This window comes from Mastigoproctus giganteus, chromosome 13 (assembly GCF_048544385.1).
Source record: "Mastigoproctus giganteus isolate SK-2022 chromosome 13, ASM4854438v1, whole genome shotgun sequence".
Taxonomy (NCBI): domain Eukaryota; kingdom Metazoa; phylum Arthropoda; class Arachnida; order Uropygi; family Thelyphonidae; genus Mastigoproctus; species Mastigoproctus giganteus.
The window spans coordinates 81,589,865-81,614,712 of record NC_143587.1 but is presented as its reverse complement, the minus strand read 5'-3'; the positions used below and the strand labels follow the sequence as shown (position 1 = coordinate 81,614,712).

The following is a 24,848-nucleotide window of genomic DNA, read 5'->3' as shown; positions in this document are numbered from 1 at the left end:
GTGAAAAGTTCCCAATTATTCTTGATGTCGTTAAATATAAAGAAATAGATGAAGCAGTAGATGTTTTCAGTATCAGTTATGTGAATTTCAGTGTGAGAAACTTAATTAGAAGCTGTTATGAAAGGATTAATGTATGGTGATTCTTGGTTGAGTAACTCTGGAAATATAAAATATTATCTCAAGTCATGCTTGTCATTTTAAAAATTTGTAATCGCATCACTTATTGTAAGAGGATATTCAACCAGGTGGAAAAAAATAAAAACATAGTATATTACCAAACTAGACTGAATCTGAAGGATGATTCTGGCTTAGTCATAACTATTTTCACTGCTAAGTTCATGAAGAGAGTAAAACAAGAGGAGAAGCTTAGCTTTATAAGCTCACTACTTCCACAAATTCTCCCATTCCAGTGGTTTTCATTCAGCCAGTTTAACAAGTTGACCATTTTTTTCTGACTTTTTTGAGGTTATTATTTGTGCTATCTTCACTATAAATATGTCATTTTTTTGGTAATTATTGTCTGTAGCTTTATGAGGTTATTAACTATACTTTCCTCACAGCAAAATTTATATTTTTCTGTAGTTATCTACTGAAATTTCTTTTCTTGTAATTTTGGTAAGAATTCAGAGTTCCTCATTCCAACTAACCATCTTGGATCATTATAAGTATAAATGCAATTAGTGGTCAGATGTAGGTTTTCCTTTTGACCCCAATCTTTGGTGTTTCCCCAGAAGAATAATTCAGTGATTTCAGTAACTTAGTCATATTAATGTAATATCATTATTATAAATACAGCCACTCCCTGACTTACTAAAGGGTTGCATTCTGCTGAACTCTGTGGCGCCTCCGTAGCCAGGTGGGAAGGAGCAGCAGTGCGTAGCACACGCTTCTTGATTAGACCGGGGTTCGAGCCCGTCACCACCAAATACGGAGGATGAGGAAAGGTCAGGGAATGACCACCGCATTTCCCGGAGCAATATGGCCTTAGTTGCTAATGCTCCTAAAAAACCAAATAACAAACAACAACAACAGCTGAACTCTGTGTAAGTCATAATTTCCCTAAATGCTTATGCTGCACTCACAAATTTGATTGAATTTCATTGAAGCAAAAAAGAAATGTTCGACAAACATGTAAATAGAATTATTTATTCAATTTTGTTATCTCATGCACAGGAAAAATTTCAAAATTGTACAAAATTACAAAAATTTCAAAATTATAAATTTACAAAAAAAAGAGAGAGGATACAGGCATAATGTCAGCAAGTTTTACCTTTCGAGCATCGTTGCCAGAATTAACTCTCCAGATGATAAGCACCCCGCTGTGGAGATTTAGAAGGGATTTTACCGCAGCGTACCAACTATGTGGTACTACACTCAGGGAAGTGGAAAGTTAAAAAAGACCTGGGTAATTACCCCCAGGTATTACCTGGGGGTAATTGTGCAGTCAAATATGAAGTTTTCTGACAGTGCAGACAGGCTGCCAGGGCAGGTCATGAAATCTTGTCAATGATACATAGGAATTTTGCTAGTGGGACAGGGAGGTGATTATCCCATTGTACAAGGCAATGGTCAGGCCACACCTAGAGTACTGTGTACAGGTCTCATTTTAGGAAGGATGTAGAGTTGCTAGAACGAGTACAAAGAAGGGTAACAAGATTGGTGAGGGGAACAAAGTTCTGCAAATTGCAGTATCTGGAGTAGGCATCTGCAAGGTGATCTGATTGAGGTGTATAAGGCCTTGAATGGGTTGAACAAGCTGAATGCTGATGGTATTCTTCCTCTTGCTCAGATTAAGAACCTGAGGGGCATAGATTCAATTGAGGAAAGACAGTTGTAGAATGGATGTGCGGAAGCTTGCCTTTAGCCAGCGGGTGGTTTATTAGTGTCAAAAGGTGAAAGTCTGGTGGAATAGACTTTCATCTTTTGTTGTGGAAGTTGATAGCCTAAATAAATTTAAGGCTGAGCTGGACAGGCATTTGGAACGAATGGATGGGGAAAATGGGTGGTGGGTTTTTTTTTGGCTGATGCTGCCTAAGCTTGCTTTCTTGCATCATATGCTTCTGCTAATGCTAAAATAATAAGCTGTGCATTTTCCTTATATATAAAGTAATGAAACCAAAAACCTTCAGTCATCATTCTTTTTGATGTTGTATGTATGCAGGAGATGTTTTGATTATATAACTGTACTGTTCCTTGTTTCCTGTTTAGCACTGTACTGCAAGATGTTTTTTCTCTGAACAGGGTGTCATTATGGAATTGCATTTGCTATTAGAAATTGATGACCTTAAGAGAAACTTTTCAAGAACTCAAATTAAACTCTTGTGCATTTAGTGCCATTCACACACGAGTTGTTACTTTCAGCTTGAAAACATTGTCTTTGTTTTGAATTTCCATTGCTTGCTTCTTCCATATTGTTCAGTTCTTTTCACGTAAATATTTCTTATTTTGAATTCTATAACTGAAATTCATGAGCAATAACATTTTTTTAACTACATCTTAATCATGTGGTTTTTGCACCATACAGTGCTCTACTTTTACAATGGACTGTAGCAAAAGTTAAGTGTTGAGGATAAATTGAAAGTTATTAGAGAAATAGAAAACATGCAGAAGATATGTGTTATTCCTCATGAATTTAAGTTATCGAATGAATTCTAAACAGAAAATTATTGAGTCATGTAAGAAGAAGAAGAACTGTAGAAAAATGAAACTTGTATTCTGATGTCAGTGAGTATCTTTTAAAGTGGTTTAAACAAAAGAGGAGTGAAAATATCGTGGTAAGTGGTCTAAGCTTATTTGGAATGGAGAACTGTGTGTGTTCTACTGGTTGGATAGATTGATTTAAGTTGTGTCACAACATATATTTTCTCAAAGTTACAAGTGGAGCAAAAGACAAAAACAGTACAACTGTTTTGGAGTGTGTAAATTTAGTGGCCCAAAGTGCATGAAGGATGCGTAGATAAAGATGAATGCAGATTAGACACAACCCCTTTTTAAATTAACTCCTGGCAGGACATTAAAATTCAAGAGTGAAAAGCATGTAGGTGGTGAACTGTCAGTATATGGTATTACAGTTCTCATGCCGACTGGGCTAGCCAGGTGGGTAAAGTTCCTACCTGGCAACCCAAAGGTTGCGGGTTCGAATCCCGCCTCGGGCTTGGATCACAGTAAAATGCAAAATCTTTGATGGCCACAGAAGCTGATGCGCTAACAACAACAAAAAAAAAAAAAAAAAAAAAACAGTTCTCATTTGCCCTAATTTGAATGGCACAGGAAAGAAAAATCTTTGTTATATGCAAATTTAAAATCCATGGTGTTTCAGACACATCAATTACCTGTTCTGTATAGCACAAATAAAAAACTTGGATGATATTGGCCTTGCTTGAATCTGAGCAGCTTCATTAGGCTTATGAGTTATAGAGACATGATCAAAATTTTTACTTCTTTTGAAAAAAATTAATGGCAATTCAAAAGAATACACTCTCTATAAATTACATATTTTACACAGAGTGTATTCTTTTAAGAGATTGCTAATGGTTGTATGAAATCTATATTTTATACTGTGTGGGCAATGCATATTAAAGTGAAACAGTATTTAGTGTAACTATTCATAACCGTCTGTAATATTCATTAGAGCTAATTCCATGCTTGAAAGAAATTTGTTTTGACTTCAAAGTATAACGTGATTTCAATGCTTAAGTTTGGTGATTATTTTTTCGTCCCAGACAGGGCCCCGGGTGCCAAGCGATTATTAGCGTAACCAAGCGATTCCAGGTGAGCTCTATACTGCTGTGCAAAGCGAATAGTTTCCTTTTGGTTTTAAATAGTTTTTACATTATTTAATTGTATTGCGTAACTTCTGCACTACAAGAACTAGGCAGAGTTTCAGAAAGGAAACTCGCCTTTCTGTTTCTTTAATAGTACTAACCAAACTAACTCAGCCACTTGGTTACCCTTGTGGCACTGTTCCTGCCTCCCCGTAGCAGGGCTGGTAACCTGGAAAGAAAAGTTATCTTTCCAGGGCAAAAATGATCTCCCCTACAGGACCTAAGGATCCTAACATGGCTACTCATGAGATAGAAGACTCTAACTCATGCAGTGCCAAAAGACAAAAAACTGATACTATTAAGGAAATAGCTCCAATGCATCTTGTATTGCACTCTACTCAAGAACAGTCTCTGCATAGTCTCTCACCTTTTAAAATACAGAAACACATAGAAAACATAATAGGATCGTCAAAAACAACCCGCGGTGGTCTTAGGTCTGGTGACCTGCTTGTTGAGGTCTCAGACGAACGGCAATCACAAAAGCTCCAAAAAGTAACATTCTTTGGAGGATTATCCATCACTGTTTCCACTCATGCTACCCTCTAGGGATGTGATAAAACTGAGTGATACCTTATTAATCTCTCAGAAGAAGAGCTGAAAAATGAATTACAAGACCAAGGAATTGTGCATGTAAAACACATATATGCCAAACGAGACAATGCTCTAGTTCCGACTCGGAACATAATACAGTAAACCCCCGCTATTCGCGGGGGTTACGTTCCTGAGAAATGCTGCGAATACCGAAAACGCGAATACTGAGTTATGGCTCCCATAGTTATAAAGGGGTTCCGTTCCAAAGTATGAAATATATAAGAAAAACTAATCTAAAATTTTGTCTATGTATGTATTATATGTACCTTCATAATATGATTATGTACATAGACAGTACATAGTGAAATGCGAGCATATGGCATCGAAATGAAAATAAGAAACAATTTAATATTAAATGTAATATTTATTAGAAATTTCAAACAAATCTTTCAAACCAGCACCTTTGCTAGCTAAAAAACTTATCCCGCCAGTGCTATCACCAGTTTCACTAAAGTGTTGATAAAGGAAGGAGTTTTGCCTTTTCACGAATGATGAGTGAACTTAACAGAATTATATTTAGGGTTCAGTCTTCTATCCACAGATTTAAAGCCTTTTCCATTTTTTCTAATTTAACATCCCAAGTTATAGAGCAAATTTTTGAAGCAATTAGCGCATTTTCACGGATGGCGCCTCCGTAGCCAGGTGGGAAGGAGCACCAGTGTGTAGCACATGCTTCTTGATTAGACCAGGGTTCAAGCCCGTCACCACCAAATACGGAGGATGCGGAAAGGTCAGGGAATGACCACCGCACATCCCCGGAGCAATATGGCCTAGTTGCTAATGCTCCTAAAAACCAAATAACAACAAATAACAACAGCGTTTTCACGGACACTACGGTGGATTTTTTGATTGATCGTACCGTTGACTCATTGATTTTATAATGTTTTGCCACTTTCACCATTAGAAATTTTGTCTAATCACTCAATTTTATTCGCTAACGTCATCACCTTCTTTGATATTTTCACATTTCCCTTGTTATTCGTAGCCATATTTTTGTACTGTTAGAAAGAACTTGTCCACAATAAAGGCACTTCCTTCCATTAACACACACGAAAAAGTCTGTTTTTTACACTGCAAAACGGTAGATTTATCACTTTTGTAATCATATCAATTTATAATTTGATAAATTTAATCAATTTATAAGCATATAAATTAGAAGCAAAAGACGAAACCTTCCATGACAAGCGCATAACACATACTGATTAGCGAGAAGCATCCACACTCACGGTTTGGTCACCCCTCTCCCCCAGGTGCCTCCGTAGCCAGGCGGGCAGGAGCAGCAGTGTGTAGCACACGCTTCTTGATTAGACCGGGGTTCGGCCCGTCACCACCAAATACGGAGGATGCGGAAAGGTCAGGGAATGACCACCACATATCCCGGAGCAATATGGCCTTAGTTGCTAATGCTCCTAAAAAAAAACCAAATAACCAAACTCCCCCCCACCCACTCAGTGCTGTTTTGACCGGGAAAGATAATTTTAGCCATGCCCATGTTTTTTTATGGTGGAAAATGTTCATGGCACTTTAAAATGCCATGAACTGTGTCTGGAGACTAGGCACCAGCGAGGTGATCTGATAGAGGTGTATAAAGCCTTGAATGGTTTGAGCATGCTCGATGCTGATGGGATTCTTCCTCTAGCTCAGAAAAATCACCTGAGAGGGCATAAATTCAAATTGAGGAAAGACAGATGTAGGACAGACGTGCGGAAATTTGCCTTTAGCCAGCGGGTGGTTGGTTGGTGGAACAGACTTCCATCCCTTGTAGTGGAGGTTGATAGCCTAAATAAGTTTAAGGCTCAGCTGGACAGGTATTTTGAACGAACAGAGGGGTGAAGTGGAAGTGGGTTTTTTTTTTGGCTGATGCTGCATAAGCTTGCTTTCTTGCATCAAATGCCTCTACTAATGCTAATGCTAAAATTCACATTTTTTTTTTAGGTTTCATATTTATTAAATCAGCGACCGCCAATACAGATACCGTGAATAGCGGGGGTTTACTGTATTAACATTTGATAGCCCAAAAGAGAAACGTTTGGGCTATCAAATGTTAATTTTTAATGAAGAAGTTACCTCTTCTGTATAACCAAATTTTTACAGAAAATGCTTTCCCCGATCCAACATCCGTCAAAGCAGGGTATCTCAATTGTCAAATAAAACTGTACGTTCCTAACCCAACACACTATTTTAAATGCCAAAAATTTGGACATTCCTAAAACTTGTGCAGAGGTTTAGCCAATTGTGCTAATTGCGGTTCACACGAGCACATTCACTCAGAATGTAATCAGAACAGCACAAGTACTCAGATTGTAATGGCCCACATACTGCCTATTCCAGAGATTGTCCTCTTTGGAAAAAAGAAAAAAATCAATAAACAAGTCAAAGCCAAACAAAACATCACATACCAAAAAGTCGGTACAGGCTCAGTTCAACTCCCGACCCACTTTCACTCAAGTAGTTCAAAAGCCAACTGCAGTAAGCAGTACTGTGCAAAGAGTATCAACAACTGGTACTCAAACAGAAGTTACATTTCCCCCGAACACATCAATGTCAGACTGGGCTTGTCAGTTTTGGCAGCTGTGTCCTTATCTAGCAAACCATCTAAGACAAGCAGGGCTATTAATACACCAATCACTGTTCTGCATACTAATAATAACCCACATTACTCAAAAAGTGATGATTCTACTGAATTTGACTCAATAGAAATGGAAGGAAACACTGACCAAGAAGAACCAGTTCTCGTCCTCTTCCCAGAAGAAGAGATGGAGACAGGAAGACTGTACTTTCTGAAAAGAAAATCTGTTCACCATAAGCCAACAGCTCCTCAGACAGAAATTGAGGACTCCACTACCAAATAATGCCCAGTTTCCTTCAATGGAATTGTAGAGGATAACGCAGTAACCTTAATGACATTCGGAATCTCCTTCTTCAGTATAACCCAGTTGCCTTTTGTCTTCAAGAAACTAAATTAACTGCTTCTGTTACTACCTCAATTAAACATCACGTTATCTACAGAAAAGATCGAGTTTCTCATGTAACCAGTTTGGCTCATGGAGGGGTTGCAATTGTAGTCAGCTCCAATATCCCTTCCCGACCATTAATGCTACAAACAAATCTTGAAGCAGTAGCTGCTCGAATATCTTTTCATTTTGCTCTTACCATTGTCTCTCTATATCTTCCCCCTAATCAAGACATCTTGTACAGTTTTTTTTTTTTTTTTTTTGTTAGTTGTTGGTGCCTCTGCTTCTGTGGCCATAATGCACCTCCCACGGTGTTTGCATTTTCTGCTCTGATCCAAGCCTGAGGTGGGATTCGAACTTGCAACCTTTGGGTTGCCAGGCAGGCACTTTACCCACCCGGCTAGCCCGGTCGGCATCTCGTACAGTGATCTTCAAACCCTTGTATCTCAGCTCCCTTTCCTCCTTTTGCATCATGGTGGATTTTAACGTACATAATCCTTTATGGGGTAATAAGATATACGATAAACAGGGAAAAATATTAGAAAAGTTTCTTTATACAGGTGACCCCTGCTTAACGCTGATAATTCGTTCCGGAAAAACAGAGCGCTAAGTGAAGCCGCACTAAGTGAGCGCCGCATTCCCATAAGGTAACATATGTATTTTTGAGTTGCGGTCAGTGCCATAGGTTTTTCCTAATCAGTAATAAACAGTAGTGAAAAGATGTACAAATGTCGATCAAAATATTTAACATTCAAATATTTGTACATATAAAATATTCTGCATTACATACGTATATAACTTTGTGGTAACTACTTGCGTATCAAAATTAAACTTAAAATTCCAATTAAAATCATGAATTTAATTGATCTAAATTGATTTTAATTGATTTAATTTAACTGATGAATTTAATCATGAAAAATGTGTTGATTTTGGGTTGAACTTTGGCCCTCTTCCAAATAAACTAAAAGGGGTATTAATTTTAAATCCCCTGCATCGTTACCACCCAACAATAAAGTCAACCGATCCTTCGCCGCTTTGAAACCTGGCATGTTTTTTTCTTCTTTCAATATGAAACTTCTTTTAGGCATTCGTTTCCACAAAAGTCCTGCTTCATCTATGTTAAAAACTTGTTGAGAAGTATAACACATAATACCCCTCTTCAATAATTTTAACAAGTTCTTTTTTGAAAGTTTTGGCTCCTTAATCTGCACTTGTGACTTCTCCCTGGATTTTAAATCTATTCAATCAGCCCTTACCAGTTTTAAATGGTTCCACATTTTTTTTTTTTTTTTTTTTAGGTGAGTTTTCTTCAGATCATCATATTGGCTAATCTCTCGCCCTCTTTTTTTTTTTTTTTTTTTTTTCTTCTTTAATAATATTTAACTTAACTGAATTCTGCATTGGATATTATCTTCAATAAAATTAGTTAAAGTCTTTCCATTTCAATCCTAATAGCCGGCCTAGCCCTAGTCGCTTGCAGTGGAACAGCTATCCTTCCCACTGCTAAAATTAATTCTTTATTTTTTTATAATTGTTCTTACAGTTAAACTTACAAGTCCTAAATTATGGCGCACATCTGCTTGTCGTTCACTGGAATCGATTCACTTCAAAACGTCTAATTTAATTTGAAAATTCAGTATTTTTCTTACATTTATAGTCTTCGTACTGTGCCCAGACGTTGTTGCTTTTTCATTCTTATCGGCCATTATTAACTCTTTGAAAATGAACTGCATTGGTTGCATTAATTATGATACAATGTTCGAGTAAACTGTCCATTATGCACAATGTCTAATACTGTACTGAGTGATGACTATTCTTTGGATAACGCTAATATTACAAGCAATATACATGATCATTTATTAAAATGTTGATCTCAGAACTACGTAACAAGTCACTGTACTGCAATTAAATTAACGTGCGAGAAAATTTCACTGAGTGTGAGAAAATTTCTCAAAGTCGGCATGGGAAACATTTTAATGCTGTTTTGGTATTCATTTTTAAGCTATCGACTCCATTAAATGAAAAGATATGCCAAAGATGCAATCTGTAAAAGAGCGTTATAGTGATCTGCGACAGCGTTATAGTCAGATACGGGTTATAATATAAGAACAGCATTATAGTGAATCAGCGTAAAGCGAACCACGTAACGGGGTCCTGCTGTAAATTAAATCTGACCCTACTGAATACTGGACTACCCATTTATTTTCACCTGCCTTCTGGGTCAAGCTCAGCAATTGACCTCTCCATATGTTCACCAGCCCTCTTTCCTCTGTTTGAATGTTCTGTTCATGATAGTTTACTGGGTAGTGACCACTATCCAAAAGCCTGTCACATAGAAGCAAATTTACCATGCTGCCATAATCAGACAGCCAAATGGAACTTTGCAAAAGCTGTTTGGGAAAAATATAGGCAGCTAGTAATCCTAGAAAAAACAGTTGTTTCAAATGTGTCAATAAATGATGCTGTTGATTACATAACAAACCAAATACTACAGGCCACAGAAGTAGCAATACCAAGAGTTTCCATAAGTCTGCAAATAAAACCAAAACCACCCTGGTGGAACAACAAATGCAACCAAGCCAAACGAGAGAAAAATAAAGCCTGGAATAACTTTCGCAAGAATTCTACCACTGCTAACCTAGTCCAGTTTAAAAAATCCAGCACCAATACTAGGCGCCATTCAGCAGTCAAGCAAAAGAGAATCAGGGAAATGTTTCACTTCCCTGATCACGAGGACCACCAAAACACAAACCATCTGGAAAAATATTAGAAAAATGTATAACAAATATCCTTCACATCTGTCAATACTGAATATAAATGGTAATGACGTTTCACTGCCTCGGGACATAGCTAACACTCTTGGAGAGTCTTTTTCCCAAACCTCTGCCGTATCCTCATACTCACCAGAATTCCAGAAATTTTTCTTTGCTGAAAAACAGAAGTTAAATTTTGGCACTAACCACCATCAATCATACAACTGTCCCTTTACCATAATTGAAATAAGGCTTGCTCTTAATAGCACAAGACCTAGTGCTGCTGGACCTGATGGTTCACTATTCCATTTTAAAAGAGCTGAGCAAAGAGTCGCTTCGTGAAGAAGTTACTTTTTCTGTATAACCAAATTTTTACTGAAATTGCTTTCCCTGATACCTGGAGACATGCATATGTCAGAGCATTATTAAAACCTGTCAAAGACTCAATGAATCCATGTCATTACTGGCCTATTTCCCTCACCAGCTGTATGGGAAAAATAATGGAAAAAATGGTAAACTCTCGTCTCACCTGATTGCTGAACAAATATAACCTTATCAGTCCTTTGCAGTGTGGATTTCATACAGGTAGGTCAACTTTAGACCTCTTGACTGAAATGGAAAACCAGATTCACAATGCTTTCATAAGGAAGGAACATCTGACTACAGTTTATTTAGACATCGAGAAAGCTTTTCATACAGCTTGGCGATATGGAATTCTTCGCGATCTCTACACTTTCGGTTTCGGGGGCAATATGCCACAGTTCATACAGAACTTTCTGAAACAGTGGTCGTTCCAGGTGCATATTCAATGCACCCTCTCTCATTCATCCAAGAAGAAGGTGTTCCAAAGGGTTCAGTTTTCAGTGCCACACCATTTGTTATAAAAATCAACTCTGTATCAAAGATCATTCCAACCACTGTGTTTACTGCTCTATATGCAGATGACTTTAGAATATATCTTGTCACTCCCAAAACATGAGAATGATTGAGAGACAACTTCAAGGTGCTGTTAACAGGATTACGATGTGGGCTGCAGATAACGGTTTTTGCATATCATCCGAAAAATCTGTCGCAGTTCACTTCTGTAGAAGACGTCACCTCCATCCTGACCCAATTCTGAAGCTGGGAACTACATCATACCTGTTGTGCCTACTATCCGATTTCTTGGCTTAACCTTAGATAAAAAATTGACCTTTAATGACCATATCAAACAACTTAGAATCACCTGTTTCAAGAAATTAAATGTATTGAGAGTATTAACAGCTACATCGTGGGGTGCTGACCGTCATACACTTCTTCATTTATATCACGCTATCATAAGATCATGATTAGACTTTGGATCTCCAGTTAACAACTATGCTAGACCCAGCGTCTTAACATTTTTGGACCCTATTTACCATGGTGGCCTGCTAATTGTTCTTGGAGCCTACCACACATCTCCAGTCCACAGCCTTTACGCTGAAGCTCATGATCCTCCACTCTCTCTACGAAAACAAATTGTACCGTTAAATTATGCTGTCAAAATCAATGGCTAACCAATTCATCCAGCGTGGAAACATTTATTTACTCCAGATTGGGAGAACTTGTATGCCATTTATCCATCAATAAATCGACCTGCTGGCATACGTCTTCACTCATTACTCGATAATTGGCAGCTAGATCTTTCTAAAATAGCCACAACTAGTTTCACTGCTCATCCATGGGCTCTCTGTCTTTCAGCATGTGATCTATCCCTGCAAGAATGGGGAAAAAGTACTCTTTCTCCACAGAATATAAAACAGCTTAACAAATCTCTAATTGAAAAATATGAATTTTATACCCAAATATATACTAATTGCTCCAAAACTGACCATCATGTCGGTGCTGCTGCTGTTCTTTCATCGTCCACAATCTTCAGTCAGTTACCTTTAGAATGCAGCATCTTTACTGCTGAACTATATGCCATACAAATGGCCCTGTAAACTATAAAATTTCATCAGTTTACCCATAGCATTATTTTTACCAACTCCCTCAGTGCCCTTCTCACTTTACAGCAACCAAGAAAACATCACAACTACCTACTTGGTAATATTCATAACTTGCTGACTGACCTAGCTAAGGACATGAAAGTTGAAAGTAGTAAAATTTTGTTGGGTCGCTAGCCATGTTGGCATACCTGGCAATGAGAGTGCTGACCATGCAGCCAATCTTCTTGTTGTTGTTTGGTTTTTAGGAGCATTAGCAACTAAGGCCATATTGCCCCAGGGATATGCGGTAGTCATTCCCTGACCTTTCTGCATCCTCCGTATTTGGTAGTCACGGGCTCGAACCCCAGTCTAATCAAGAAGCGTGTGCTACGCACTCTTCCACAATCTTCAGTCAGTTACCTTTAGAATGCAGCATCTTTACTGCTGAACTATATGCCATACAAATGGCCCTGTAAACTATAAAATTTCATCAGTTTACCCATAGCATTATTTTTACCAACTCCCTCAGTGCCCTTCTCACTTTACAGCAACCAAGAAAACATCACAACTACCTACTTGGTAATATTCATAACTTGCTGACTGACCTAGCTAAGGACATGAAAGTTAAAAGTAGTAAAATTTTGTTGGGTCGCTAGCCATGTTGGCATACCTGGCAATGAGAGTGCTGACCATGCAGCCAATCTTCTTGTTGTTGTTTGGTTTTTAGGAGCATTAGCAACTAAAGCCATATTGCCCCAGGGATATGCGGTAGTCATTCCCTGACCTTTCTGCATCCTCCGTATTTGGTAGTCACGGGCTCGAACCCCAGTCTAATCAAGAAGCGTGTTGCTACGCACTGCTGCTCCTGCCCACCTGGCTATGGAGGCGCCTAGCCAATCTTCTGTGGAACCAGTTGACGCTTCTTTCAACATCCCTTTCTCTGACTGTAAGAGTCTTATAACAAGGTGAAGTATGGATCACTGGCAAACCATCTGACAAAACCAAGAAGGCAACAAACTCCTTCAGATTAAACCAAATCTCCAGTCTTGGCCATCTAGCTTCCACTTGAACCGAAAGGAAGAAGCCACACTTGCAAGACTTCGAATAGGACATGCACACCTTACTCACTTTTATCTTCTTTCTTCGTCAGATCCGCCTTTCTGTCTGAACTGCTAAGCACAAATCACAGTCCAGCCCATCATAGTTGACTGCCCTCTCTATAATGGAGTGTGGCGAATCACCTTCTTATCAAGCCATGTAGCCCAAATCATACTTACTTTGCAACAAATTTTAGATGACAGGTCTGACATTCATGCAATTTTCACTTTTCTAAAAAAGATAAAATGCTACAACAGAATATAGTGTTTAAATCTCCCGAAATACACATCTCACCTTTAATGACACCTGGTAACTCCTACCATTATGTTTGGCACATTATGGCCTTTAACTGCCGTTGCACTGTAAAACCTCCAACAACAACAACCACCCACACATAGAATATTTAGATTGGGCAAGTCTTTTATAGTTAATCTCTGCAAAATAAGAATTGAAGGTTGCCTCCAGTTGAATTATTTTGTATTTCTTATCAGTAGAAAAGAGTCAGCATTACAGTACAGTCCCGATTCTATAATGTTCTGTTCAGTGGCATTTTCCTTGGAAGTTTGCTTATATGATACACTTAATTTTTAAACCAGGTGGGTGGAATTTGTAGTTCTATAATTTACATTGCATTTTTTGAGACTGTCTTTGAGATTGACTTCATGATAAAGAAAAATTACAATGGATCTTTAACTGGTGTTTATATTCATGAGTTAATTCAAATTTGGTTTTTATTTTTCTCAAAATTTGACAAAAATAAAACCAAATGTGCACTTTATTGAGATGATGAATTTTTCCTTTATTTTATTAGGTTGATAAGCATGAAGATTCTAGGAGAAGAAAGAAAGCTGAAATTGTTGATCACTTCAAGCGACTTTTTCCTGGTGTGGTAAGTACCTTAAAAACTCATTTATTGTTTCCTCTTAGCATATTCAAGGTGAGTCACTGCAAAATTGGCTTGATTCATAATTGTGAACACTCTGAGTGGTTCTCTTGTTAACTAATTGAATATTGTGAACCACTTTTCAGTGTCTATTGACTCACTTTGGCACTTGTATGTAGAAATTAGCTGAAAACATTGGGGGAAAAAAAGAAGGATGCTATTGTATGTACACATCACTTTCCACTAAATTTAGCAGTTATACTGCTGGGTAACATCCTTAAACATGCCCTTGAAAATATTCTCTATCTGCCCATCTGGTGGTGGGGGGGGGTCATGATATATATTGACTAACAGTGTACTCTGTTAGCTTTGCAAAACACATGTTCTCCCATTTGTAGCTTTATTAAAACATAAGAATGTAACTGATATTTATCTCCAATAACACTGGCAAATCATTATCGTCTTCTGGGACTCAGTCCACAATACAAATGAATTTGTAGATCTTTTACACAGACATCCATCCCACCTCACATTTTCAGGTATTTCTCCATTATGAATCCACTATAAGAATAATATGTCAAAATGTGACAATAAACACTAAGTTCAGTTCTTTCAATATAAACCCGAAATCATAATTAATGGGCTCTTATTAGACAGTAGGAAATTATCCTACCTATAGCAATAATAAATCATACAATGTTTACTTTTAATTTTATTTCCTGCTCATATTGAGGAGATGATCCTCCTCAGTATGATCAGGAAATGATGCTCACCATTCACAGAAAAGCATATACAGTAAATTCCTGTTATAGCACTTTTGTAATAAGCAGGATTCTCCTTCCCCTTCTGGAGGTTATTTTTCATTTTCATTAATATTTTGGTACATAATTTTATTTTATTATTTTTTAAAAGCTTCTTTTCAGGATTTGTGAGGCACCGTCTTAGCCAGGTGGGCAGGAGCAGCAGTGCGTAGCACACACTTCTTGATTAGACCAAGGTTCGAGCCCGTGACCACCAAATACGAAGGATGCAGAAAGGTCAGGAAATGACCACCACATATCCCAAGAGCAATATGGCCTTAGTTGCTAATGCGCCTAAAAATCAAATAACAACAACAACAACAATGTTTGTGAAGCAGTGGTTTATGTATAAGTTGAAAATTTACACTTTTTCATGTGTACACCTAACAGATTTACCATTTTGAAGGTTACCAATGAATACGACCTATTCTTCCAAAAAAACTAATACCATCACTTGGTGGCTGATAACATCTTTGAACATTTCCATAGTGGAGATCTTTCGTGGTTCTTCCGTGGGCTTTTGTTTGGCCTCTAGATCATAGTAACAAATCCAAGTTTTGTGGTCACCAATTAGCTGATAAACTTACTTGAATCCTGGACAAATTTTCCAAGAATGGCCTTGGTCTAATTTACCATTCTCTCTCTCTCTCTCTCTCTGCATTAAAATCTTTTGGCACCCGTTTAACTGATTTTTTTTTTTTTTTTAATGCCCAAGACTATTTGGACAGTATGTCAGATTCATTTACAGATGGTCATTTATGTTCTTTGTTATTAATTGCAATCCAATCAGATTTTTTTAGAATTTGGCCATAAGCAGCATGTGCGTGGGTGCTCACCTGACAGCCATGAGTTGTCAAGACCTGGGTTCATCTGTGGTGACTCTGTGATCATTACTTTTAAATAATTCATCAACTTGTTTTTTGATGATACCATATGGAAAAAACTGATGTCACCACTTGGGCTGATAGTATTTAATATCTTCATCATATCCTTAGATTTGTTTCCCAGACAGTCCTTTGAAAAAAAGATATTTCATTACTGCAGAGCCCTCTTTTATGAAATTATTGGTTTCAGTGGATGTGACTTTTTTTTGTTACCTATAGAATAATAATAATATTTAAGATGCAAATCTAAAAATTAGGTTCCGTACATATAACTCTTTGTATTATGTTTATTTTCAAATTAAAAACCTATATGGTAGACAGGAGACTTTTCAAAAACATTTCAGCAGCTAATTCTTGATACAGTCTTCTCTGAAAAGGAAAATAGGAAAAGATGTGTGCTTTACTTACTCTAAGAAAAGTGAGTTAAAGGTGAATGTGGAAACCGTAGATAATTTGTTTCTGTGAAAAATAAGGCTGTGTGCGTGCGTGCGGGCGCGCTTTCCCTCTCACATTTTGAAGCTAAACAAGCCATGGTCAATCAAAAGAATTTAAGCTGAGTTTCTCCAAACAAATGGGATTTGTTGTTTACTTGCCTTGCTAACTTACTAACTCAATAATTGACTGGGGATTAATTTGAATCATATTTATCAAATCCCCTTGTCAAATAGTATGTCATATTACCAATTTCATGTGAGTAATATATTTTATTTTCTGTCAGGTTTTTACCAACTTCAGTGTGCCCCATAATATCTTATAGCATTTCTGTGTGCAGCAAATCAGGAAACAGGTTATTTTCTTCTTTAACCAAGTTTTCCTAAATACAAATGACCATTAATATACTTTGCAGTTGTTTTCTCAACTGTCATCTCTTTATAAAAAAAAGTATTAATAATGCACATATCTTTGTCCCCAGTTTAACACATACCCTTCATTAAACATATGAACATTGCTGGAAGACAACAGATAAAACAACCACTTTTTATTTTTGAAAAACCTAGTTTCAGTTTATCTCTATAAAAGTGTATTTTTGCTTGCCATCCTTGTTTTGAAAAACTGTTTCATAAACTTCATGTAACCTTATCTTCATTAAGTTCTGTAATATGCAATATAACCATAAGTATTCATGTACACTTCTTTACTATAATGGTTCAGTAACTCTAGCCCTGGCACCTCGGTGGGCAGGAGCAGCAGTGCGTAGCACATGCTTCTTGATTAGACCGGGGTTCGAGCCCATATGAGCACCAAATATGGAGGATGCAGAAAGGTCAGGGAATGACCACCGAATATCCTCGGAGCAATATGGCCTTAGTTGCTAATGCTCCTAAAAACCAAAATGCTCTTAACTGCTTTCTTTTTTTTTTTTTTTTTTTTGCTACATATGAAGCTAAAAACAGCTGTTCTCTAACTAACTAACTGTCTGTTGCGTTGCTAATATTTCATAGATAACGCTGATTGCAAGCAACTACAGTGTTGTTTATGTGCTAATGCTCTTTGGCCATTATTGTAGCTGCTAACATAAATATGTTATTCAAGCTGAAATAGTTCACAAAGTATTATTGGTTTATTTAATCAACTACAGTTATCACTTTTATTTAATTTACAACAGAATCAGTAAATGAATTTTAACATCAAAGAAGGTTGGTTGAATTCGTCTTTTTTTCTTTCATGTTAATTTTCCTTAACTATGTTTCTAGCATTTTACAGTTTGTCTCATAGACTTCATAGTCCCTTCAGAAATTTATATAAAAATCTGCCTCTTCTCCAGTAATGTATATTGTTTTGCAACAATGAATCTATTATAGTCTGCAAACCTGCATTTTCATGCTGCTCTAAATATTCTCTGTTAATGTCTTCAATTTTTTTATTAATCAGTGCTTATTTTTAAATAAGCATTTATTTGTTGAACAAAATAATGGAAACACCTGACATGAATGTAAGTAATAGTTTTTGTAATGGCTGTATGATGTATTTATGAACATGCAGTGATGTTTCCCCCCCCGTGCAGTGTGAAGTACTGTGTAGGAAAGGTGATAAAAACTGATGTTTATGTAGAACTGATATAAAAAGGTATGTGAAGAAAATGACTGACCTACCTGAATTCTAAAGAGGTCAGATTGTTGGTCAGGGGCATTGGTGGCTAAAACTGCCGGGTTTTTTTTCTTAATGTATCAAAAGTGATGTCTGCATTCATTGTAGCAGAAAAATGAAGCTGATTGAAAGAGACTGCTGGATACTGAAAAGGATTGTAGGTCACAGACAAAATTTCTGCCTCAAAAATAACTGCAGAACTTAATGTGAGCCTGAGCAATACAGTTTCTAGCAAAACAGTTTCAATAAGAACTCGATAAAGCTGAAATTTATGGCACAGCCACTTATTAATGATGGAAATGATATAAAGAGGATGTAGTGGTGTAAGGAGCACAAAAACTGAACAATTGATGATTGAAATCATGTCATATTTTCATAGGAATCATCATTCACACTTTTCCAACATGATTGATTGATGATGATGATGGTTGCCACAAGATAGCCAGGATGATGTGCTTTCAAAGGAAGCACATCATCCTGCCTGTCTTGTGCTAAAAATCAAACATGGAGGAGGATCACCAGTAGTTTGGGCGGCTGCAATATCTTGGTATTTTTAAGGACCTATCATCACCGTGAATAGACAAATTATTGCCACTGATTATTCTGATTTTCTGAGTGACCAGGTTCATCCCATGTGGAAACAGGGATGTGTATCATATTGAAACAGTGCCATGTTTCAATATGATATTGCTCCAATACACACAAAACGTTTTCCAATCCACATGTCCAATGTTAGTTTGGGGAGCGTGACACTGAGTCTAAACATCTTCCATGGCCTGCGCAATCACCAGATTTAACATTATTGAGCCTATGTGGGCATATTTTGAGAGGAGAATGAGAAGCAGATTTCCTCACCATCATCACTCAAAGGAGCTTGAAACGTTCCTCCACGAAGAATAGTACATAATTCCTCTTAAGACAGATCAAGGGTTTAGTGTCAAACAGTGTTAACTACAAAATCATTTTGAAGTAAACTTTTTTGTAATTAACCAAGAAAAAGTCATTTGACATTTTCTTGCTTTGCTGGAAATGTGCTTCTAGCCCAAGCTAACTTGTAAAGTACTAGAAAGATGTACTTTACAAGTGCATCTTTCTAGTGATATGCATTGTTATTTGTATAAAGGTGATATGCATTGTTATTTGTATAAAGGTAATATGCATTGTTATTTGGCCCCGGGTGCCAAGCGTTCCATGGCCAAGCGATTCTAGTGCGTTTTCCAAAGCGTTTTTCTACAGAGAACATTTGAGCGAACAGTTTCTATTTTAGTTTGAAAAACCGTTTTCTTTATTTCTATAGCATAGTAGCTCTCTCGCACTACAAGAAGTAGGCAGAAGCCCAGAAAGGGAAACCACCTTTCTGTTTTTTTCTATTAGTACTAACTTACTAACTCAGCCGCTTGGTCACCTCGTGGCACTGCTCCTGCCTCCCCGTGGCGGGGCCGGAAACCTGGGTGGTAAAGATAAACCCCCAGGGCAAAAAGGAGCTATCATGGATTCAAACAATTTTCCACCCTTAGAGCCTTCAAGCTCAAGACAAGAATCCTGTCATGATAATATTAATCAACCAAAAAGGCTTTGAACTGAAGCCCAACGTCCAGACATCCCTAATTTTCTTGTGATACACTCTCTGTCCACGCAACCCGTGGGCAAGTTATCACCCTTTATGATTCAAAGACATCTAGAATCTATTGCAGGATCACCAAAAATGGTGAAGCGACTACAATCAGGAGATCTCCTGGTTGAAACAGCCACATCCAAACATTCTGAGTGGCTATTAAAAACAACTACATTTGGTGGATTACCAGTGTCCGTTACTCCTCACAATACCTTAAATTCATCTAAAGGAGTCATCACAGAATGGGACTTAATTACAGTGTCTGAGGAGGAATTAGTCCAAGAACTTAGCCATCAAAAGGTAATCGCTGCTAAAAGAATTATGACAAAAAAAGATGGAAATCTCATTCCAACTCGTTCCATCATTTTAACTTTTAGTACTCCTGATTTGCCATCCTCAGTAAAAGCTGGATATTTAAATTGTCGAATTCGTCCATACATCCCAAATCCTCTTCGCTGTTTCAAATGCCAAAAATATGGCCATTCACAGCAGGCATGCAGAGGTGACGCCATCTGTCCTATTTGTGGAGCAAAAGATCATACACAGGCAGATTGTCCAGCCGCAATTCCCATTTGCCCCAACTGCAAAGGCAATCACCCCGCCTTTTCTAAATCATGTGAGATGTGGAAAACAGGTAGGACAATCCAAAAATACAAAGTAGAACATAAAGTCACTTATCCTGAGGCACGCAGACAAATAATGTTGACCATGCCAAGTCCATCATATGCCTCTCGAACCCGCAGTTTTCAAACAACTGCAATTCAAACAGATGTCTCAATACCGCCCAACGTCTCGCTAGCTAATTGGGTTAAAACAACCTTATCAACCACTGGAAAAGAAAATTCTAAAACTAAAACCAGCCATGCCACCAACACCCCAATTAGTATCCCAACTGCTACTGTGACACGCATCCTGAGGCACGCAGACAAATAATGTTGACCATGCCAAGTCCATCATATGCCTCTCGAACCCGCAGTTTTCAAACAACTGCAATTCAAACAGATGTCTCAATACCGCCCAACGTCTCGCTAGCTAATTGGGTTAAAACAACCTTATCAACCACTGGAAAAGAAAATTCTAAAACTAAAACCAGCCATGCCACCAACACCCCAATTAGTATCCCAACTGCTACTGTGACAGTCTCAAATGATGCAGAAAGATTGAAACCCAATAAAGACTCTAAGGAAACTGATCCACCAACCAACACTATGGAAGTAGATATACACCAAAATGATGAAGACCCTATTCTAGAACTCCATGCCAATGACACTATGGATACTGGACGTCCATTATTCCCAAAAAAAGACCGAAAAAAAATGCCCTGCACATAAAAAACAGTCAGATGAATCATCTTCAGCCAAACCAAAATAATGCCTAACATCATACAGTGGAATTGTAGAGGACTAAGCAGCCATTCCGATGACATAAGGGATTTAATCTCTCAGTTTAATCCCATAGGTATATGCCTACAGGAAACATTCTTGTCACCCCAAGTTTCACCGAAATTCTCAAATTTTATGATATACAGACGAGACAGAAGCCCAGAGTCTCCTGCCCGTGGAGGAGTAGCCATTCTTGTAAATACTAACATACCGTCCAGACCGATCCAATTAAGAACCAGCCTAGAAGCTGTAGCAGCTCGGATTGCAGTTGGTATTTCAGTTACCATTGTTTCGATTTATATTCCACCATCTCTATCACTGGCCCAATCAGAACTTGACAACCTAATCGCACAACTTCCAACTCCAATTTGTCTTTTCGGTGACTTTAATGGACACCATCCATTGTGGGGATCAGCTACAATGGACAGAAGAGGCAAGTTGATCGAGGAATTTATAAATAATAATGACCTAAACTTATTAAACTCTGGATCTCCTACCTACATCCACCTACCTACAGGATCTACTTCTCAAATTGACTTGTCAGTTTGCTCACCTTCCATCTTTCCAATCATGACATGGTCTGTATTAACTGATCCTTTTAGCAGTGATCACTTTCCGATCATTTGCTCCTTACAAACAGGAGTAACACCAAATCCTGATAAACGATCCTCTTGGAAGTTTAAAAAGGCGAACTGGGATGGCTATTCTGCTCAAATACTTCTAGACAGACTTTACGTTAAAAAGGAATCTATTGATGATGTAAATACTTACATCACCAATCAGATTCTGACTGCAGCAAATACCTACATTCCAAAATCCAAGACATATCGCAATCACCGAAATCACTGGTGGAATGCAGATTGCTTCACTGCCAAACAGGAAAAAAACCGAGCTTGGAATAATTTCCGTAAGAATCCCACCACTAATAACCTCATTGCTTATAAAAGGTTTAAAGCAAAAGCAAGGCAGATTAGACGGAAAGCGAAACGAGACTCGTGGATCGCTTTTGCCTCAACAATCACAAAAGACACCGACACACGCCTCATTTGGAAAAAAATACAGGCACTAAATGGGAAATTCGCTCGTATGCCCTCTCCAATACTTCATTGGAAAGGGAAAGACCTATCTACAGCTGAAGAAGTTGCTAATGCACTTGCTGAATCATTTGCTACAATCTCTGCTTCTGCCTCCTATGGGTCCACATTTCAGAACATCAAAGCTAGTGCAGAACGATATAAAATCAACTTTTTCACGCACCGCTCTTTCCCGTACAACCAACCCTTTACATTCATAGAACTTCAAGAATCGTTAAACAGATCTTCAAACAGTGCTGCAGGCCCAGATGGAGTTCATTATGTTATGCTGAAGCATTTAATTCAAGAAGATTTGAGTACCATGTTAATCTTTTATAATCGGATATTCTCCGAAAATGCCTATCCTTCTTCCTGGCGTCATTCTTTCATTATTGCTTTACCAAAACCAGGAAAAGATCATTCCTGTGTTGAAAACTATAGGCCAATATCTCTTACGAGCTGCCTGGGTAAAATTTTCGAAAGAATGGTTCACACTAGGCTTACTTACATCCTGGAGTCACAAAATCTCCTTCCAGATCATCAGTATGGCTTTCGGAAGAATAGATCAACGCTGGACGTGCTTATCAAAGCCGAATCTCATATCCGCAATGCCTTTGTCATGAAACAACATCTAGTCATGGTCAACCTAGATCTTGAAAAGGCATTTGACACTACATGGCGTCATGGGATTATTATGGACCTTTACCACTTGGGGTTTAGAGGTCATTTGCCGAAAATAATTCAAAATTTTCTGCAATTGCGTTCTTTTCAGGTCCGGTATAAAAATGTACTCTCTGCATCCCACATTCAGGAAGAAGGAGTCCCGCAGGGATCGATACTTAGTCCAACACTATTTTCAATCCGAGTTAGCAGCATAACACGAGACATCCCAAAAACTGTTGAAACTTACATGTACGCAGATGACCTTACAATTTCTTGTCAATCTCAAAGTATGAACACCATCGAACGGCAGCTCCAACTTGCCATTACCAAAATACAATCGTGGACTTCATGGAATGGCTACAGACTATCAGAAAAGAAATGCACTCTCACCCACTTTTGCAAGAAACGAGCTCTCCATCCCGATCCGGAATTACAAATAAACAACATTCCAATCCCGCTTGTAAGTACCGTTAAATTCCTTGGAGTGATATTAGATAGCAAGCTGAATTTTCAAGCTCACATCTCTCATTTAAGAAATACATGTCTAAAGCATCTGAATATACTGCGATCAGTCTCGGCTATGTCATGGGGCGCTGATCGGTATACATTATTGCATCTGTATAGAACTTTAATCCGGTCACGGTTAGATTATTGTTGTCCGGTGTATGACTCTGCCAGGAGCACTACTTTACAACGTCTAAATATTGTCCAGCACAGTGCCCTCAGGACTGCGTTGGGCGCTTTTAGGACTTCTCCAATCCAGAGTCTCTATATCGAAGCACATGATCCTCCATTACATCTTCGTAGGAAATCATTACTGCTCCACTATGCTGCTAAGATCCAGAGTCTTCCATCTCACCCCAGTTGGGAGTATCTTTATAATACTCGGTGGGATTTGTTATATGACAGCAAGCCAAGTGAAAACAGACCTGCTTCACTCAGGATTAAAGAGCTTTCTCAGAGTTGGAATATCAATTTAAGCGATATTTTTCAGGACACAACTGCACCTGTTCCACCTTGGACATACGTTTCTTCCTCCCACGATACACATTTTTTGGAGTGGGGAAAGAATACTGTACCTTCCTTTAATATAAGGCAGTTGCACTTAGCTCACACTACTCTGAATTCCCATGCCTGTAAAGTCTATACTGACGGATCCAAAACATCTACTGCGGTTGCAGCAGCTGCAGTTTTTCCTTCTCTAACGGTTACTGCCTCACTACCATTAGTCTGCAGCGTCTTCACAGCCGAATTATATGCCATCAAATTAGCACTCAGTAAAATTATTGAACTTTCCATCTCACCTGTCATAATTTACACTGACTCGCTCAGTGCTGTTTCTGCCATAAGGAAGAATTTTTCATCTTCTCATCCTACCTTGAAACACATTCATTCTCAGCTATTTTCCTGCAGTGTGTCTAATCAATCAATCAGTTTTTGCTGGATCCCTGCCCATTGTGGTATTCCGGGAAATGAAAGTGCGGATCTTGCAGCTAAAAATCCTCAACCAGCTGTCCCAGAATATCCTCAGGTTCCTTACACTGATTATAAGCCTGTTATCCGCAAAGCAAGTTACGACAATTGGTCACAGATCTGGAAAAGTAACACCAACAATAAACTTTACCAGATAAAGCAAGAACCAAAGCTGTGGCTCTCAGGCTTTCGACAAAACAGACGAGAGGAAGTAGTACTGGCAAGACTCAGAATTAGACACACTCATCATACTCATCTGTTCCTGCTACTGGGAGAAGATCCACCCCAGTGTTCATCCTGTGACAGTCAACTTACTATTAGGCATTTACTCTCTGATTGTCCCCTATATTCAACCATACGGTCAAACACTTTTCAGTCAGTCTCTATGTTAAACCTCTCACATGATTTAACTCATATCCTGGGAAATGAAGCAAACATAAATGAACTTGTAATATTTTTAAAACGTATTGGCCTATATAGGAGTATTTAATTTAACATCAACAGTGGTATATTTCTACTAAATAAACTATGAGAAGACACAATTTGGCCTCAGTAGCCCTTGTGTCGTTAAGCTAAATAACAACAACAGCATTGTTATTTGTATAAAGTAAAACTAAAGTTTTCTCAAAACATTTGTAGTTAATGTTGTTTGACACTAAACCCTCAAGATGTTCCATTACTTTGCCTTCTGGGGTTACCTCTACCCATATGCAGTACTTTGCATTTGTCAAGGTAAATTATCTAGATCCTGTTGCAGTAGCACACTGCCATTACTGTCATTAACAACCCTGCCAACCTTTGTATCATCTGCAAACTTCGAC

The 24,848-nt window shown here is 38.1% G+C and overlaps 1 protein-coding gene across 1 annotated transcript in view; it reads left to right on the top strand.

Moving 5' to 3' along the window:
• Positions 1-24,848, top strand: part of SMC1 (structural maintenance of chromosomes 1) — a 635,181-nt gene that overhangs the window by 271,997 nt on the left and 338,336 nt on the right. Inside the window, exon 11 of the mRNA XM_090388169.1 lies at positions 13,978-14,055. Coding sequence (XP_090244295.1) covers positions 13,978-14,055 — 78 coding nt within the window. The remainder of the gene's footprint in view (positions 1-13,977; positions 14,056-24,848) is intronic.